The sequence below is a fragment of the Callorhinus ursinus genome, unplaced genomic scaffold, assembly GCF_003265705.2.
Source record: "Callorhinus ursinus isolate GAN/ISIS: 27379988/994484 unplaced genomic scaffold, GSC_fseal_2.0 scaffold8, whole genome shotgun sequence".
NCBI lineage: Eukaryota > Metazoa > Chordata > Mammalia > Carnivora > Otariidae > Callorhinus > Callorhinus ursinus.
In genome coordinates, this window is record NW_027397070.1 from 1,858,650 (window position 1) to 1,877,739 (window position 19,090).

At 47.7% G+C, this 19,090-nt stretch overlaps 1 protein-coding gene across 5 annotated transcripts in view; it reads right to left on the bottom strand.

Annotated features, from left to right (window-relative positions):
- The window catches only part of SLC7A8 (solute carrier family 7 member 8), a 49,465-nt gene that overhangs the window by 16,787 nt on the left and 13,588 nt on the right, over nucleotides 1-19,090 (bottom strand). For 3 of the 5 annotated variants that reach the window (XM_025870319.2, XM_025870320.2, XM_025870321.2), the window contains 2 exons: nucleotides 16,623-16,827; nucleotides 15,360-15,511 (listed from right to left, as the gene is read on the bottom strand). In XM_025870319.2, coding sequence (XP_025726104.1) covers nucleotides 15,360-15,511; nucleotides 16,623-16,827 — 357 coding nt within the window. Of the gene's footprint in view, nucleotides 1-426; nucleotides 570-4,891; nucleotides 5,044-15,359; nucleotides 15,512-16,622; nucleotides 16,828-19,090 lie in introns of those variants that run through there. The other 2 variants (XM_073894947.1, XM_073894948.1) reach the window with 2 other exon arrangements.

The following is a 19,090-nucleotide window of genomic DNA, read 5'->3' on the forward strand; positions in this document are numbered from 1 at the left end:
CTCGAATGTTCCAGATGGACTGAGACATTCTGATAAACACACATTTGGTTTATCTGACTCAATTCAAAAAGGATTTCAGGATCACATGCCTGGTGACAATCCAACCCAAATCACTCTAAGCAACAGGGCCTGTGATCTGTTTCTCCTCAGGGCCCTGAGGATTGCTAGGTACAAGGGTGGGCCCTCAGGTCCCAGGACTTCAGGCAGACACAAGCAATGACTTAAGGATAAAGGAGATTGATTTATGAAAAGAAGATTAGGACACAAAACCAATGAGGCTCAGGGATAGGTAAGGATTACTGAACAAGGAACCAGATTGCGATCCCAGAGAAGAAAATTATCCTCTATCAAGGGGAGGAGAGGGCACGGTGGGAAGGTGACAGGAAAGTACTTGGAGGGAAATAAGGGATGAGCAGGACAACTCACAGACATTCTTCCCCCAGCAGGTGGGGGGAATGTGGCCACCTCCTGGTGGGCTGGAATAGAAAACACAAAATCATCTATCTCCTTAGGAGAGGGACCTTGTCAAGGCAGTCAGAAAGATTCCTTCAGTCAGCTCCAGAATATTCCTGGGGGATGGGAGATATTTGAAGGAAGGGATAATTTGTCAAATAAACTTGCTGTGGGTGTCTTCTGTCCCACCTGACCTTATCTTCACAATTTCACAAGAACCCAGACCTTGACTAATATTTAACCTTTTACCTTTACAGAGCTCTTTCAGAAATAAAAAGAGAAATCCCGAGAATGGGGTGGGGAGACATTTTGCCTGTGACACTAATCTCCTTAGAACAATGGCTGCAGGCCCTCACATCTGACCCTTATCCCTGCTGTTGGGTGATCACAGCATGTGACCGAGGGGAAAGAGGGCATTTTCAGTCTCCTGCTACCACAGGACAGCTTCCCTCACAGCAGGCTGAAACCTGAGCCTCCAAACAGAGAGGAAAGGTCAGTGAGTGAAGGCAACACTGTCAGGTGCTTGCCAAGCCCCTGCCCTGTTCAGGCATCCTGTCTCTGCCAGTCTACCCCAGGGCCCCTTTCTGTTGTTAATGGCTATGGCCCCTCTCTCTTCTCAGCCAGACCCTGCATTCTGCATGCTTGAGAAACAATGACCTCAGGGAAGCCACATGTAGATGGGGACCAGTGGCCACTGCAGCTTGAAATGGGAGGGTTTTCGTTCATCCATCCATTCATCCGTCCGTCCGTCCAACCGACCATCATCTACAAAGGGCCTACTGTGCTAGGCACTCTGGTAGGTGGGGGAGTTACAAGACACAAGTCCCTATCCTCGGGAAGTTGAGAGCATAAGGTATAAGGGAGATGGTGAGAGCATAAGGTAAGGGAGATGGGTGAGCTATAAAAAAAGATGATCAGGCAACAATGTGGTGACAGCAGAGCTCTTCACGCAAGCCAGTGGGTATCCAGGAGGGGGAGACCCTAACCAAAAGGAGAATTTTATAATTTTGGCCCAGCTGGATAAAAGAAATAAGAAGGAAAAAGACTCTGGTTCTTGTCCACTATAATCTGGCTGTGGAGTGGTTGCTGCTTCTCTAGAGGCCCCCATGGAATCTCGGGCTTATCTGTATTTCTTGGGCCTTTTCTCCTCTTTCTCTTTTGTATCCTTTCTGTTTGCTGGGTTTTCAAAAAAAAAAAAAAAAGGTGAAAAGACTATCAGGACGATACTTCAAAAAGATGCTGACGTCAGGGGTTGGTTACTGAATCTGCCAAGTTGGAAAAGGTGACAAGGTGACACCTTAATGTCAAGGTGACAGGAGGGATACAAAAAACAGGCAGGCAGGAGTAGGGGACTCAGAACCCAGCAATCTTGTGACCTGCTCAGAGCCCAGGGCCCAGGGCCTCTCAGCTGCTGAATAGGAGAGGTGGGCTCAGTGCTCCCCGCCTGTGGGAAAGCCGAAAGACTGGCAGAGAGGTGCAGAGTCCTCAGATCGATGACAACGAAGATCCTGTCACTGGCCTGGACAGAGGGTCAGAGTTAGAAAAAGAGACATGATGTCGGAAACAACGATCAGAGAGGGAGAAAGAAAAATTTGAAGAAGCCATACTGCGGGCTTTGAAGATGGAAGAAGGGCCCATGAGCCAAAGAATGTAGGGGGGCTCTAGAAGCTGGAAAAGGCGAGGAAATAACTCTCCCCAGAACCTCCGGAAAGAACACAGCCTCTGCTGTCACCTTGAGTTTAGGACTTCTGACCTCCAGAACTATAAGACACTAAATCTGTGGTAATTTGTTATAGTAGCAATAGGGAATTAATACAGGACCAGGCACCATACAGAAAGACCAGAAAGCAGGTGGCACAGGCTGAAATAGCAAAATTTTTAAAGAGCAACCAGGAGGCACACCCCAGGACCCCAAAGGAGTGCCTGTCCACGGGCCTTGCAGGACACCAGTGGAGGGAAGTGGTGGGGCTCTCTAGAAGTAGGCAGTGAAAGTGAGGTCACCCATGTGCTCACCTAGTTGGCAAATTTCTACACCATATGACAGCATCCCAACTTGAGGATCCTACAGCTAAAGTGTTACTGCCTCCTGTTTCTTCCCTTCCTAATTCTATACAGTAGTAAACAGGCTCACCCTCCAATAACTCCAGCTGTGCCTTTCCTTCCAAAAAAAAATTGGGGGCAAAAGACACTCCCAATATTCCTCCTTCACCTAATGCCAGGCTCTTTTCCAGTCTCCTCCATATTCCATACAACTTCAGGCCCACACATGCAACCCAGACACACATACAAATGGAGGCCCAAGTTCCAAACTTCTTACAAGGTGAGTCTAGTACTGGGAGGCTCACAGATGTGATTTTTTTTTTTTTAAAGATTTTATTTATTTATTCATGAGAGACAGAGACAGAGAGAGAGAGGCAGAGGGAGAAGCAGGCTCGCAAGGAGCAGGGAGCCCGATGTGGGACTCCATCCCAGGACTCTGGGATCGTGACCTGAGCCGAAGGCAGACGCTTAACCGTCTGAGCCACCCAGGCGCCCTCACAGATGTGATTCTTTTCTTCTCTGCCCCCATGGTTTTGTTGGTCTCCTAATTTTACTGACCAGAGGCTACAATCACAGGCCATAAAAGAAGTCAAGATGGAAAGCCAAGAGATGAACTCAAAAGTCCTGAGACTGAGTTCCTTCCTCAAGTCAAAGGGTAGAGTGGCCACACTGTGTGCTATCTTGCAGTGGACTACACCAAAAGCACCCTGAAAGAGCTCGCTCTGGCACTTTCCCAGGTGGAGTCAACCCAACCCAAGCCCCCAGGAGGTAAGGCGAGGTTAAAGGTCTACAGATTTTAGAAGGGAAGAACAGGAACAACATGTTTTGGGAAACTTTACCTTAGATGAACACCTTATAGACTATAGGTAAAAGAAACAATTTAATCTCTCTAGTCCATTTTTAAACAGAACATCAATGACTCGCTAGCATAAAATAAGTAAGTCTTCATTTAGAAACTTTTAAGCATGAATTAGGGAGGGAATTGTGGGACTGGTTTTAAGTGTCCTCAATCAGCACAGGCCAGGGCTGTGTCTTCAGGTGCTCCCTTGCTTCTAGACACAGGACTCTGGCCTCTTGCTGAGCTGGGCTGGCAAAGGGGCATCCTGTGCCTTCATCAGAGGGCCAGTGAACACCTTCCCACATGGATCCCTAAACTAATCTCATTCATTTTGCCGAGCCAGCTTCTGCTCCATGGACCACACCATTCTGGTGTGATGGGGTGAAAGACAGGATGGGGCCATTTAGACAGGAGGCTGGACTGATTGTTGTAAGAACAGTGCTCGGAAGAATGAACCAGTTGGGGCTCTCCCTGTAGACAGCTCTCGGCACCGGAGGGAGATGTTTGAGGCCAGTGCCCTACTACCCGGGGGCACATTTCCAGCCTCATGAGCAATCAGAGCCAGGAATGACCTGAGAGACTCAGAACCTCATTTTATATGCGAATGGAATAAGACCTCAGCTAATGTACTCCTGCCCCGCAGTTGCTTTATTCTGCCACTACAGTCAGCCTTTCTTTTATCATATACACATTGTCCCACTTTCCCTCTGTCCATTCCCACGTTCTCTCTCACCCTGTTCCTGTCAATGGTACTCAAGGTCACTGCTCAAGGGCCACCCTGAGGCAGTCACCTGAAGATACTAGCCAGTTTGCTTTCAGGACAGCAGGAAGTAAGATGCCAATGTGGCGAAAACGGGAAGACTAGAATGGCTACCCCCGAGAGGCCAAGAGAGTCGTGTCCATTCCTCTCAGAGCTTTAGAAAATTATTTCCCACTGGCAGAGTCAACTCTCTGCCTTGTATTCCCTTCTCTGGCCCCTTGTCGATGTCACCATCACATGTTCTCTTGAACTCTGGGAACTTCTTGAGGATTTTTTGGTCTTACTGGCTCGTATCTTTCTCAGGAGTGGGCAGGAGGCAGCTTGGAAAGGTTTGTTTTCCTTTAGCATTTCCAGAACTAGGCCTCTCTGTCTTTTCAGACAGGATAAAACAGGCAGTAGAAGGGGTGGGCGGGGGGGGGGGGGGGAATGCCCAGACTTGCCAAAGTCCATAAAGACAGATAGTGAAGAAGGGAGGGAAAGAGTGAGCCTCAGACATGACAGTGGGGAGGAAGGAAGAGGAGGAATAATACACATCCTCATGAGTGAGGGGAAAGACCTCAGAGAGAAGCAGCACAAAGAGAGAAGGCCAGGACAGAAAAAAGAAAGATGTAATGCACTAAGCAGATATACTGCTGAAAAGGGAAGCTGTGACACCACTTTGTACAAATCAGAACACCCTGTTCCTCTCCAGAACTTCAAAATAAGCACTTTTCTGGGATGGAGCTCCCAGCCCTCTGAAACAGCCATAAATTTCACCTGGGTTGGGGCTTGCCTGCCAGAAGCATTAATATCAGTCTCACCTTTTGCTGGGGCACGCACTTCTCCTCCTTCCGCATTCCGCCATGCTCTGCCAGCTCCCCCTGACTCCCTCCCTCCAGACCTGGAACAAAAGGGGCAAAGTGATGCCCCTCAGACCAGCCCTGTGGTGTCCATGGTGCCCATGCTGGAGCGCCCAGTGAGCACCCAGCCTGTAGGAAAGGGGTGTGGCGACACTGGGCTCCGTGATAGGCTGGCTGGGGCTCCTTGGCTGCCTCTCCCCCTCCTGCTCTTGGAAGGATCAGGGCACGTGTTTCTAATTGTGGAAGGACTGCTTCGGCTTGGCCTGCCTAACCTCAGCCGTTTCCAGATCTAGGAGGTTACCGGTGCTGGCTGCCAAAAGGCACTGATAGGCAAAGAAAACACAGAACCCTGTTTAAGTTCTAATGCACACAACCCAAGGCTTTGATAAGGTTCCAGCTTTGCCCACATGGGCCAGCCTGAGCTATCTTTCCTTCTCTGAGTCCTCAGAGAGACCTGGAGGGGAACTGGGGTATGAGGGTGAAGACACAGCCAGCTTCCTAGAATCCTTCGCTGTGCCCAGGGCGAGTCATTTTTCACGTGGATTGAGGAGCTGTATTATAAAGTCTCAAGTTATTGACTACCTAAAACAAAGGTTGTATTATGATACATGTAAATAACTTGACTGATAAAAGACAAAGACATCAAAACAAAGCAACAGCAATGACACCAGAATAAATCAAATGAGCCCTTCCCTGTAAACTAAGCTTTGATCCCAGCTTCTGTAAGGCCACAGTGAGGCTGTGAAACAGATCTTGCTACCATGCTACAGTAACATTTTGTCCTTCTCCAGCCCCTTTCATCTGGAAGCATTCTTCCCGCTAAGCTCCCACCCACCCTGCCCCACCCCCTTCCCGGCCCTCTCTTCCCCTTCCTTCTTCCCCTGACCCCTCCGTGCCAGTTGCTAGACCTGGAGTTTCTGCTGAATCACCATCTGGTACTTAGTTTAGCCAAGAAAACCCAAACTCCCAGCTCAGCATTTTCCAAGAGCTGAGTAGTTCTCTCTTCAGCATAAGCTAAACATGGCCTCTGAGCTGGGGGTGGTGGGGGGAATGGAAGGCAGCTGGAAAACAGGGGAGACAGACCTAGTGCACCATGCCATCTTGGGGAGCCCCTTTTTAATCCTACTCATTACTGTTCCAGCCCCAGACTGAAAAATTCCTGTTATCTCACGCCCCAATTCTCAGGGTGGATGCCTCTCAGACACATAGCAAGGGGAATGGGGTGGATTCTGCCGGGTCTGCACAGAGCTCAGGAGGGCTAGCCTGACTTTCCAACATCCTCAGCCTTGGAGGAGAGAGGGTGTGGGTCCTGGGAGGTCTGGTTGGTTCTTGGACTGGAAGACTTGTGGGCTCTGTTAGTGTCACTTAAGCTTATAAACATGGACCCAGGCTGCAAAATTCCCAAGACTGGTTCAGTTATAACCCTATTCCAATGGCAGGTAGTGCCCAAACTCGCTAAACTCTCAAAACAAATATTCCCTCTCATCTTTCCCCCAAAGCTCCCTGTAACACTAGACCTCACTCCCATCAGTCTTGACTTTTATGTTCTTGGGTATGTGATATAAATTTGGAGAGCAACATTAACACTTCCAAGTTCACCAGACACAATTAATGGCTGAACTTCATAAACCAGAGGCTCTGGCTTCTCTGGGAAAAACAAAGTGATCCTTGACAGTCAACAACAAAAGGCCAGAGGAGAATGTAATCTTCTACTGGTTCAAGAAAGATAACAAGTCGTTTCCATCCTGAACTACTGGAAAATTCTGTTTTAGGAAGCCTCAATCCCATTCACTATTCTCCCAAGTAGGGTTGGACACATTCCCAGGAACAAGCTCCTCATTCCCCCATTTCCAGGACTGGGGCTATGTGCACCCTTTTGAATAGCAAACTCCAATCTGAGAGTAGAAGTTGGAGACCAGTAGAGACAGTATGGGAAGCCAGGAAAGAGAAGGTGACCTGGACCAGCAATCGAAGCAATACTGAAACTAAGAAGACCCTGACTTCTCAGGTAGCTGGTGGGGACAAAGAGCCTGGCCTGAGAACAGAACTCAATTTAGACCAATTGACAGCGGTCTACATCACCAGTGGATCTCTAGGGAAGAAGACCTCCATAAAACTCTAGAATTCACCGTGATATTTATAATTGCTTATTATGATATATAAACTATAAAGCACTTACCAATAGTTTGTTCTTCTTAGAGCTCAAGACTGGGTTGCTCTTTTTTTTTTTTTTTTTTAATTTTTTTTATTGTTATGTTAATCACCATATATTACATCATTAGTTTTTGATGCAGTGTTCCATGATTCATTGTTTGTTCATAACACCCAGTGCACCATGCAAAACGTGCCCTCCTCAATACCCATCACCAGGCTAACCCATCCCCCCACCCCCCGAGACTGGGTTGCTCTTATGGAAATGTAAGATGAAGATAACAAAGATACCTTCACTCCCAGGGCTGGGCATGAGGAATACTCCAGAGGCCATATAGGGCAAGGAGGAGGTGAAATGGCACTGAAGAGCAGGTGTTCACTCTGCCATTATGGGCATAGAAGCCAAAAACACATTGGCTGCCTTCCTCAAGTCCCAGCATCAGAATTTGAGTATTGAAGAGTGAATGGGAAGGGTTGCGAAGGCAGGGGGCCAACACAACTGAGTAAGAACCACACCAATGACAAGGCATTAAAATATGATCCAGTGTTGTCCTCAATTTATTTCACCTGAATTCCAATAAGAATGCGCCATCCTTGACTTCCTAATCACCCTAATCACAAGGTCTTGCCATTTCTGCCTTGCAAATGCCAAATACATCTATTTCTGTGTATTCCCACAGCTTCATCCCTGATTCACATTACAGAAATTCTGGGTTTCTGTAACCACATTGTACCTGGTCTCCTTGCCTCTGATCTTATTCCCCTCTCCAATTCATCCTTTACATTTGCAGCCATGAGTCTTCTAAAATGTAAATAAGATCATGTCAATCCTCTGTTTGAAACCCTTTAATGCCTTCCGATTGCTCTTAGGGTAAAGTCCAATCTCTCCAGGGTTGCCCATAAAGCCCTTTCATGGCTGGATCTTCACTTCTTTTTTTTTTTTTTTTTTAAAGATTTTATTTATTTATTTGACAGAGAGAGACACAGCAAGAGCAGGAACACAAGCAGGGGGAGTGGGAGAGGGAGAAGCAGGTCTCCCGCTGAGCAGGGAGCCCGATGTGGGCCTCGATCCCACGACCCCGGGATCATGACCTGAGCCGTAGGCAGACACTTAATGACTGAGCCACCCAGGCGCCCTGGATCTTCACTTCTATCTATATCACCTACCTCTTAGTCTATGCTGTGGCTATACTGAACTACCTGGAGTTCCCCCAGGGAGCCATGTTCTTTCTTGTCCCCAGACCTTGGCACATGTTAATCCTTCCGGCTATAACATTCTCCCTGCCCCATCCCCTTCCACTTTCCTCTCCATGCTGGATACTGCCTGGCTATCTCCAACTGGTCTTCCCTCAACTTATGTGTAATTTTCTCCAAGATTTTCCTTAACCACAGTTCCTACCCTCATTTCTGTTACATCTAGCTCCGCCTGGATGTTGTCCTCTTAGGGGATTTACCACTTAGAACTGAAATTCCCTGTGTACTTGTCAGAATCATCCAGTGGATGGTGGGTTCCTTAGTACAGGAACTAAGTATCCTCATGGCTAACACAGTTCCTGGAGCAGACACTCAGATATTTGATAATGATTGAATGGTTCTGTATCCTGTGTGACATCTAGAAGACACACAAGTAGACTCAGTAAATGTGGATTAAGGCTTAACTTCCTGCTGCTGCTGCAAACGAGAATGAGGGTTTTTTTGGTTCATTGTTCTATCTCCGGTTCCCAAAACAGTATCTAGCACATCACAGGCACTTAATAAATGTTTGTTGGATGAACAAAGTGTTGAGATTCTCATTTATATAATGCTTCCCAAGAGTCTCAACCCCTTTCTAAGTTGTATTACTCTAGAGCAGGCTTTGGAGCAGTAACCCGTGGCCACCCTGAGGAAGACCTCCAACCAAAGACTTGCTAAGGGCTCCCCAGGGCTTTGCGGGGGCAGTGGAAGGCAGAAGTGCAGAACACATTGTGACTGCTCATCGTAAATGCTAGACAGTTGAGATATTTCATTTTGATTTGTACTAGATAAACTAGATTGCTCTCTCTTAGTAGTCAATCACCATGCCCAGTTGAATCTACTGTGAAATCTTCCTCGTTTTTGTCACCTTGTAACTTCGTTTTTATTTCAGGCCAGGACTTCTCTGGCCTGCACAAGTGCTTAGCCGGCTAACTCATCTCACTGCTTCAAGTGTCACAGTCTTTTTTTCACTCAAATGTGAACCTAATCATGTTACTCCTCTGCTCAAAATCCTTCTGTGGTTCCCGTGTCTCGGATGAAGCCTGCTCTCTCCTGCATGATATACGGGATCCTTCCAGATCTGGCTCCTGCTCACCTGTTCAGCCTCATCTCCTGTCACTCTCCTGGGCTTTCCACACAAAAGTACTTGCTTTTCTCCAACAGGTCATTTCTCTCTTGATGCCAGGTCTTGCTTGTGCCCTTGCCTCTACCCGGCTGTTCTATTTCATGCCTATCGGGAGCTACCTATTTACCTTGCAAGATTTAGCTCAATCTGGGAGCCTTCCCCAGCATTCCTCTCCCAACTTTGAAGCACCTAGCTCTGTGTTGCAAACACTTCTGTCATCACATTGTATTATAATTATTTGTTTGCACACCAATCTCTTCATTAGCCTTTAATCTCTTCCCAGACTCTGTAGAAATAATGCCTTCTCTCCACTCAATGTAGGAGCTCAATCTGGTGATTAACTGATAGATTTGCAGTTTCTTTCTTTTTTCCCTGGGAAGCCACTTACAAAATATAGTCTTTATGAATCATAAAAATGAAAGATGGGGTTTTAGTCAAATTGACCATTCAGTAAAAAATTAAGAGATTTTTCAATATGCAGATGACCCTTGAACAACATATGGGTTTGAACTGACCAGGTCTACTTCTATGTGGATCTTCTACAGTACAGTACTGTAAATGTATTTTCTCTTCCTTATGATTTTCTTAATAATATTTTTAGCTCACTTCATTGTAAGAATACGGTATATATAATACATACAACATACAAAATATGTATCAGTTGGCTGTTTATGTTATCGGTAAGGCTTCCAGTCAATAGTAGGCTAAGAGTAGTTAAATTCTGGGGGAGTCAAAAGTTATACGTGAATTTTCCGTTGTGCAGGGAGTCAGCGTCCCTAACCACTGCATTGTTCAAGGGTCAACTGTATTTAGATTTTAAATGCTGGCTAGCTAGAAGATGTATAGAGAAGGAAGATGATTTGGATGTATGGGAATCAAATATAGGTCATCTGTGTTTGTCTGGATTCATATATACAAGGACTATGAGACACCCCAAGAACTCTGGGGCCTAAGGAGGGCAAGAAGGCACTGCTGCTCAGGCATCTGAGGCAACAGGTTTAGTGCATGGTGATAAATTTGGGGCTACAGAATGTGAAACCTCAAAGGAAAATGAACCGAGATTAAGGGACTTAGAAGTTAGGAAAGACTAGAACCCTCTGATGTCAAGGGATTAATTTGTAAGAGACTTTCAAAACAACACACAGTTTATCGATCAGAGCATCCTGCATCAAGGACCCGGGAACCTTCCATAGAAGAATTGCAGAGCAACTCAGGGTTAAAAGTTATATATATACAGGAAAGTCCTTTCCCTTCTAAACTGCTCAAAGGAGAAGAAGAAAAAGAAGGAGAAATCTGAAGCCCTAAAAAAACAGCCTCTTAGGAATCTCAGTAGAAAGACAGAAAACAAGATAAGAAGCATTTTTTTTACTTGTGAAATGCATGTAAGGCATTCTTTTCCCCTCGGGGAGAGAAAGAAGGAGCTTCTTTAGTACAGGCATTCAGGGAAAAGAGGATACTTGAACGAGAAGAAAAAAATTCTACTTCAGATCCTGGACATGACCCCAGACCCCAAAGAGAGGAAGGAGGCCAGGAGCTGCCTGAGGGAAAGGTGACCCAGTCCCAAGGGCAGGGAGACAAAAAGATCCTGAAGGAAAACCTAGAGTAAGGGAGCAAGAAGCACAAATGGGGGACCCCAGAACACCTGACGCTCCTTCAGTGTCACTGGGACCACTTTGTTTATAACTAGAAACTCAGGAAGCAGCCAAAAGATATAGCTAAATGACAAAACAGTAAGCTGCAGAAATAACCTATCCATATGATGTCTATCTGCCCAGACACACACATGGAGGGATGCACTTTATTTAGAACTGGAAGGAGACCTATCCACTGTTAGCACGGTTACTGGGCAGGGGAGAGGGGCGAAGATAAGGGGAAGCTTCCACAGTCGGCTCGCTTTATATATTACTTGAATCTCTTACGTAGAGAACATAGTCATTTATTTACAAAGTAGTAAAAAGGGAAAGAAAGAAAAGAGAAACACTCCAAGCACACCACAGAAGAAGGCACCAAAACCAAGTTTCAATACCTCCTATTCCCCTTTCCTAAGTCCTTCCTCCCACTAATATGCTTGGTCTGGAGAAGGGAGAAAGCTTTTCATTTAATTAAAATGTAAAATATTTTCTTTTTTTTTTTACTGCCTGGTGGCTAGGGATATTCTGCTGACTCAGCAGTGAATAATCAGCTTTGACCTACATAATAGAATAACTCAAAGTGGCAGCTGCAGTTGCATAAGCAGATCCAAATCTGCAGTTCCTTCTCCCTCCCCCAAGGCTCCTTGCAGGCAAGCCAGTTCCAGCAGGTTCTCTCTACCTCTCCACCCCCATCTGGCTGTCCCACCACCATTTTTCATCCAATGTGTTCGATGTATTCTGGCCCCACCACAGAACCAGACTTGACCTCATCTCCTCCCTCCCACGGCCAACGCCAGGCAGGGGCTTTGCCACAAGGCTCTCCCTGCTGCGCTCCCGGTCTTGTCCTCCAGCTCCCTCCATGACACACCAGTGACCTCGCCATAGAGGGCGGCCCCTTCCTCAAAAACTCTCATCCCACAGTGGGTCGAGCCTGTCCTCGGCGTGCCAAAATGACACAGCAGAAAGCAGAGTTTCTGATTTATATACATTCAGAAGAGCCCAAGCTCAACACCGATTCTATCAAAAATATAGCTGGACTGGGCCACTCTTGGCTCTCCTGCCTCAGAACACCAGGCTTATTTTTTTTTTTTTTAAAGATTTTATTTATTTGACAGAGAGAGACACAGCGAGAGAGGGAACACAAGCAGGGGGAGTGGGAGAGGGTGAAGCAGGCTTCCCGCTGAGCAGGGAGCCCGATGTGGGGCTCGATCCCAGGACCCTGGGATCATGACCTGAGCCGAAGGCAGACGCTTAACGACTGAGCCACCCAGGCGCCCAGAACACCAGGCTTATTTTCACACAGCCAGCTGGCCTGGCACCTGCTAAGAGGACAGGGTGGCTGGGAAAAAAGATAACAGCATTTAAGGAAAGTAGCACCCATCAAGCCTTCCTGTTTGGTTCCCATTTCACAGGATATCTTTTTTTTTTTTTTTTAAGATTTTTATTTGTTTATCTGAGAGTGAGAGAGATAGAGCATGAGTGGGGGGGCTGGTGAGGAGGGACAGAGGGAGAAGGGAAAGCGGGCTCCCCACTGAGCAGGGAGTCCAATGAGGGGCTCCATTCCAGGACCCTGGGATCATGACCTGAGCCGAAGGCAGACGCTTATCAGACCGTGCCACCCAGGCGCCTCTTCACTGTGATGATTTGAGGGGCCTTAAGAGATGATTTGAGGGGCCTGTGAAAGTAGGTTCCAAAAAAGTATTTAACAAACCAGAAAACAGAAACTTTCTTTGCACAGACTCAAAGCAGTTGGGAGTATTTGGTGAGAAAAGGTGAATGTGTGGCTATATCCGCACACACACCCCCGCAGGGAGAGGGGTCCTGGGCTCCACATGGCCTTCACATCTGGGAGGAAGGGGGTGGCACATGGGCTGAGGTGAGGAGCTGGTTTCCATTCCCCCCAAAAGGAATAAGGAGAAATAAGTTTGGGTTTAAGAAGACTTTTTTTTCCTTGCGAGGGTGAAAAAGTACTTGAATACCTATCTCAAGGACACTGAAAAATTCCTGTCTCCGGAGGACAAGACTGAGCAGCGTTAAGGTCGAGATAATCTCCTTGCAGTTCTACTGAGGAGGCGGAGGACAAACCAGGTAAGCTCTGTTGAACTTTGGATGGCAGGAACTGGGAGAGAAGAGGACTTTGTCATGTTGCCATCAGAGTTTCTAAATTCCTCCTTTGCTTGGTGCTAGCAGTGTCAAGGTGAGAGGTGGGCTGTGAAGGGGACAGTGTACAACCTGCCTTTCTAGAAGACAGTCCTAATCTCTTGTCCTGAGGGGACATCTATGGGGCTATATGACTGTAGAGCGTCCCTGCATAGGGGTCACCTACCCTTGGCAGGTTGGGGGAAGGCAAAGGAAGTTGTAGGGTCAGCTGTCCAGGAAACTCCACCTTATGGCCTGGTTTCTCTCCTTGGTGGCCAGTCTTAGGGTTCTCAATTTCTCATTGGAGAGTAAGGGTGGCCTCTTGTCTGAGACACTTCAGCAGTATCAGCAGGAAAAAGGAAGCCGAGTCTGCGTGCACAAGACACTGAAATAGCAGTGGCCAGCACTTACGGTGTCCTTCCCACCCCTATTAACCCGGCTTATGGCAGAAACAGCAACTCTTCCGCATTCCCATGCCCCTCCCCACTCCCCTCCCTCCCAGCTCTGGATCCAGCTAGCAAGGAAGGACTGAGCGACTACCCTCAGTGACCACCCTCAGTGACTATACGACCCTGTGCTAAGAACATGTGTTGTCTCATGCAATCCTTGCAACCACGACCTCCTGTGCAGGCAGGATCACAACCCCCATCTCACAGTAGGGTGGGGTGTGGAACTTTGCCAAGTGCTTGCCACAATTAGAAAGTTGTGCAGAGATACAGCCTCAGGCAACCTGGTTCTGGAGCCCGCATTCCTTTGCCTCCAGGGCCATAAGCAGGCCTGACCAAGCACAAGGAATACAGCCCAAACAAGTATCTTGACCCCATAGTACCACCTGTCTGGATGGTAGGGGTCTATCCCAGAGCTGAATATCACTGTCAAAGAGGGCACACTTGCCAAGGAGACTACTCCATGGATCCCAGCTGGCTGCCCTGTGAGAGACTTTGGGCTGGGCAAGTGAACCCCTCCCTCCCTTTCCCACCAGCATGACAGAAGGAAAGTGTCAAGACCTAGGAAAGGGTGTGGCCTGGATGGTCACTGCTCTCAGCTAAGTGTATGTGTGTTGAAAGGTATGGTAGGGCAGGGATCATGTTAACTCCAAAAGTGGAGCTTCTGAAAAAAATCCAAATATTTACTTTAGAAATTAGTTTTGTGGGCGGGGGGAGGCGTCTGGAGGGCTCAGTCGGTTAAGTGTCTGACTCTTGTTTTCGGCTCAGGTCATGATCTCAGGGTCCTGGGATCCAGCCCCTTGTCGGGGCTCCCCACTCAGCAGGGAGTCCGCTTGCCAGCCATTCCCTCTGCCCCTCCCCCCCAAAATAAATAAATAAATAAATAAAAATTAGTTTTTGGTTAAAAGATATAAAATACCCCAATCCATTGTGATCCCTGAGAATTCCTAAAAATACGAGTTGCAGACCTTCTCTACAATAAATCTCTAACCTATTCCAGCTCACAGACATCTTTCCCCTTCTCTGAATTTTTACTGCAGTTGAATCCTTACCACAGAGCCTGTTTATATAGCTGTTCTCCCCAGGTAGGCAGGAAACGTATCAAGGGGGTGGGGACCATAGACAACGCATTATTTTCTCCCAACTCACAGCTTTACACTCTCCTCCCAAAGAGTTTTAAGATGTGAGCCGGCAGACTGAGGTAGAGGTGGATAAAGCCAGAAAAATCTTCCTGCGAGCATCAGGGAGCCTCCAGCACAGTGTATGGTGTATGTACGGGCTGGAAAGAGAAGGAATCAGGAGACCCAGGCTCCACTCAGGGCCTGCCACCTTGGGTATGTCACTTGCCTGGCTCCTTTCCTTATCTGCTCTAGGAAAGTGATAATACTGGCCCTGCTTACCTCATGGATTTGTCACGAGGCTCAGATCAGATAGTATAGATGAAAGTGCTGTGTGTGATGTAACGAGCCTTGCTGGTGAAAATCACTGTGCCTCTGAGCTACCTACATTTCTTCTTCTTTTTTTTTTAACACCAGCTAATTATTTAGAATCAATTCCTCCAAAGCACCCATGTAGGGAAGTAATGGGGGAAAAAAATAAAGGAGGGAAGGAAAGAAAGAGGGAGAGGCAGGATAATCGGAGATGTGGACCGCCAGGAAGGCCAAAAGAGGCCATCCTGAGAGCAAGGCCCAGATGGCACTTACATAAGCAGATGGCAGCCAGGAGTCGAAGGCCAGACTCTGGGGGGAAGCAGGTGGGGAAGAGCGGCTGCAGCACATAGTTGGAGAAGGTGAGGGCGATAACAGCCTGGTTGGTGGGGTAGATCACCAGCACCGCAATCCACAGCCTCAGGAACCTGAAGAGGGAACAGGACAGAACTTGACCCAAGACAGCTGCAGAGACCCCCACCCCCGCCAACATGCATGGCAGGGATTCACGAGTCATGGAGGGAAGCCTGGGCATGTCACTGGGCAGCATTAGGAGAGGTGGGTGGGCTAACGGGGTGAGTTTCCTGGGTTTTGTTTTCTGGGATGCTGAGGAGCCCAGCCCCTGCTCAACCAGACAGCCGGCCCTCCGCAATGACAATAAAGTGGTTTGATGCTGAGGGGCAAAGTGTCTACTAGTATGAACACACATCTTGGCATTCCTTCTCTCTCCCCTCTCCTTTTTTTTTTTTTTTTTTAAGATTTTATTTATTTATTCATGAGAGACAGAGAGAGAGAGAGGCAGAGGGAGAAGCAGGCTCCCAAGGAGCAGGGAGCCCGATGCGGGACTCGATTCCAGGACCCTGGGATCATGACCTGAGCCGAAGGCAGACGCTTAACCATCTAAACCACCCAGGTGCCCTCCCCTCTCCTTTTACCATCTCTTCTCTATGCTCTGACCTCCAGCATCCAGTGGTGGAAAAGAAAATTGGCAACCCCGGAATTCTGACAGCCAGGACATGCTTAGGGTGTGGCCGCTTAAGCAACTGCCAGGCGCGGCACTGAGTGGGGTTGGGAAGGGGAAGTGCCCTCCACACCCTTGGCCCCTCCATGAGGGCTCAGCTCCTCAGTATCAGGGCCACAGACGCTGAGGAAACTCAAGATCAGGGCCCTGCCCTGCAGGAAGGTATCATCCTTGGTCATGTGAGAAGAGGGTACCCCGTTTCTTAGGTGGTCACTCTAATTTGTCAGGATAAGAGGGCTTTGTTTTGTGATATGCTTTCCCTGAGAGTCTATGATCAGAGTTGTCATACAGTTCTGTTTGCTGTCACCCACAGAATCTTGCCCACTGAGATCAAGAGAGAGGTCAAAACTATAACCTGGTTCTTCTGCCACCCTCAGGAGAATCCAGGGGACACAGAGCTACACTAACAACCATGACAGGGAGGCAGAGGAGGAATCCTATTCTCTAGCTCTCCTTGGCACACTGGAAAGCACTGGCCTTGGCTTCTAGACCACCCAGGCCTCCACAGATCCTCTTACCCAGCCAGTCCTCCAAAGATGTCCTTGACGTAGGAGTAATCACCTCCAGATTTGGGGATGGTGACCCCAAGCTCAGCGTAGCACAGGGCTCCCACAGCTGTGATGAGACCAGTCACAATCCAGACAATGAGAGCGAGGCCCACAGAGCCGGCGTTCTCCAGCACACCTTTCGGCGAGACGAAGATTCCAGAGCCAATGATGTTCCCTGCATGAGGCACCAAGGTTGCCGGGGGAGACAGTGGAGTCAGCACAATTGACAGGACTGGCATTCTCAGAAGTGGTCTCATCTCTGGTTTGATTCTAGAATGCCTTTGGAATGCATAAATCACCTTCAGGCAGGTAGGTCTAGTAATAATTTACATGTCTCCTTTAGTCCTCAGGACACCCCTATAGAGTCAGATATCATTTCTCCCATTTTACAGAAGAGGAAACTGAGTCTTAGTGATACCAAGTGCATTGCCCAAGTCCACACGGTGGTAAGTGGTAGCCTGGGTACTGAACCTCAAGACCCTCTGACTGGGCTATACCATGATCTACCCGAGGTAACAAAGGTCTTAAGACGAACTGGAAATGGCAGGACTGGAAAAGCAGGCTGTTCTCAGAGAGAGTCTGCAGGGTAGAAAGCTTCAAAAGTGAGCCTAAGGGCAATACGTTTTGGACAGATTGTGGTCATACCCCATGACTGGGGATTTTCAAGACCTATGAGCATCGATAGTACTCCTGGAGGCTGGCTTTCACCCCAGACAGGACAGCCCCACCCTTAGTGAGGAACATGAAATAACCCTATAAAAACAGTCTCACAAGGTGGTTTGTAGAAGTGCAATATGTGCAAAGATTTAGCACTATATTCTTGAAACATTGTGCCCCTCCATTGTTTCATGTGACCCTCACAACAACCTTATGAAGTACAGGAAGAGGGGGAAGAACAGGTATTTATCTCTCTATTTTGCAAAGAGGCTAAGACACAGAGGGGTTAAGTGCCGTTTCCAAATTCCACGGCTACTGATGGGTAAAATTGGATCTAGAAGTTGATCTCCTGATGCTTAATCCGGCGCGCTTTCCACTAATCTATTTCTGCTTCTGTGTACAAGAGGCTGGCTTTCTCCTGCGAGATGAGGCTGGCAGCAAGGACTGAAGGGTTGGCTACTGGGGTGTGTCTGTTGGGCAGGGGAGGAGTAAGAGGGTGGGGGGCAGCTCCTGACACGCTCCTTCCCAAGCTTTCCTCTACTTCTTGTGATTCAAGGTGGTGATCAGGGTGCACCGCAAAGGTGCTTTGAAAGGTCTCTCCTTAAGCCCCACACAGCTGTTCTACCAAAAGTCTGAGGGAAGAAGCAGAGACTAAGTGGATCCAGGTAGAAATGCGAATGGGAGTATGAAGCCAGCTTGGTTTGACAGTGTTCTGAGGACATCTCAAATTCCCACCGCCTCTCTTAAGGAGTCTGGAACCAGATCTGGGCTGAACAAGATGCAGAGTAGAGGATTTTACACTCAACTTTCAAAAATGACTTTCAGATCTCAAACATAACTCAACCTCAATCCAGTCCTGAAACTTTCACTTCTAAATCAAAATTCATTTTTTAATCCCAGGCCATGCATCAGTTATTTCGGTCAAAGGGACAAGAAGAGAATATTCACATTCTTTAAAAACAATACATTTTATTCTTCTGGGATACAGAATAAGCTTTTCACACTAAAAAACTGCAGCATGCGATGACGAATGGGAAAGGGGAGGGGTCTAGGCAGGTGGAAGAGCAGCAACCGTGAGACTGACATATAGAATCGGCAGCTGGATGCAGCTGGAAAGGAAGCACATCTGTCTCAAACTTGCCTTCCTTCTATGCAGATAGTCTATCCCAACAGAACTGGGCTGCCTACAGAGATGAAGCTAAAAGAAGAAACAATCCGTCATGTTCAACTTTGTGATCTAAACATCAGGCAAAGAGAGAGAGAAAAATGCAATTCCGGGCCCCACCAGTTCTTTTTTTTTTTAATTTTAATTTTTATTTTTTTTATTTATTTGAGACAGAGAGAATGAGAGAGAGAGAGAGAGAGAGAGCACATGAGAGGGGGGAGGGTCAGAGGGAGAAGCAGACTCTCTGCCGAGCAGGGAGCCTGATGTGGGACTCGATCCAGGGACTCCTGGATCATGACCTGAGCCGAAGGCAGTCGCTTAACCAACTGAGCCACCCAGGTGCCCGGCCCCACCAGTTCTTAAAGGCTTTTCCTTTGCTCGTACATTTATTTAAAGTCCTGTGATAGGAACAAGAGGCTATCTTTCAGCCCCCCTCTCTCCTCCACCAGTCTCCATGTCTGCTTCGCGTGAAGGCTGGGCTAGTGGAGACGAGGAGGCCTTCTGGTATTGTGCCAGGTCTCAGGATAGAGTTACCCTGGCAGGTGACCCTTAACTTGCCAAGCGAAATGTGCTGCTGTCCCTGGAAGATACCAAGTGCCAGAAGCTGAGAACTGGA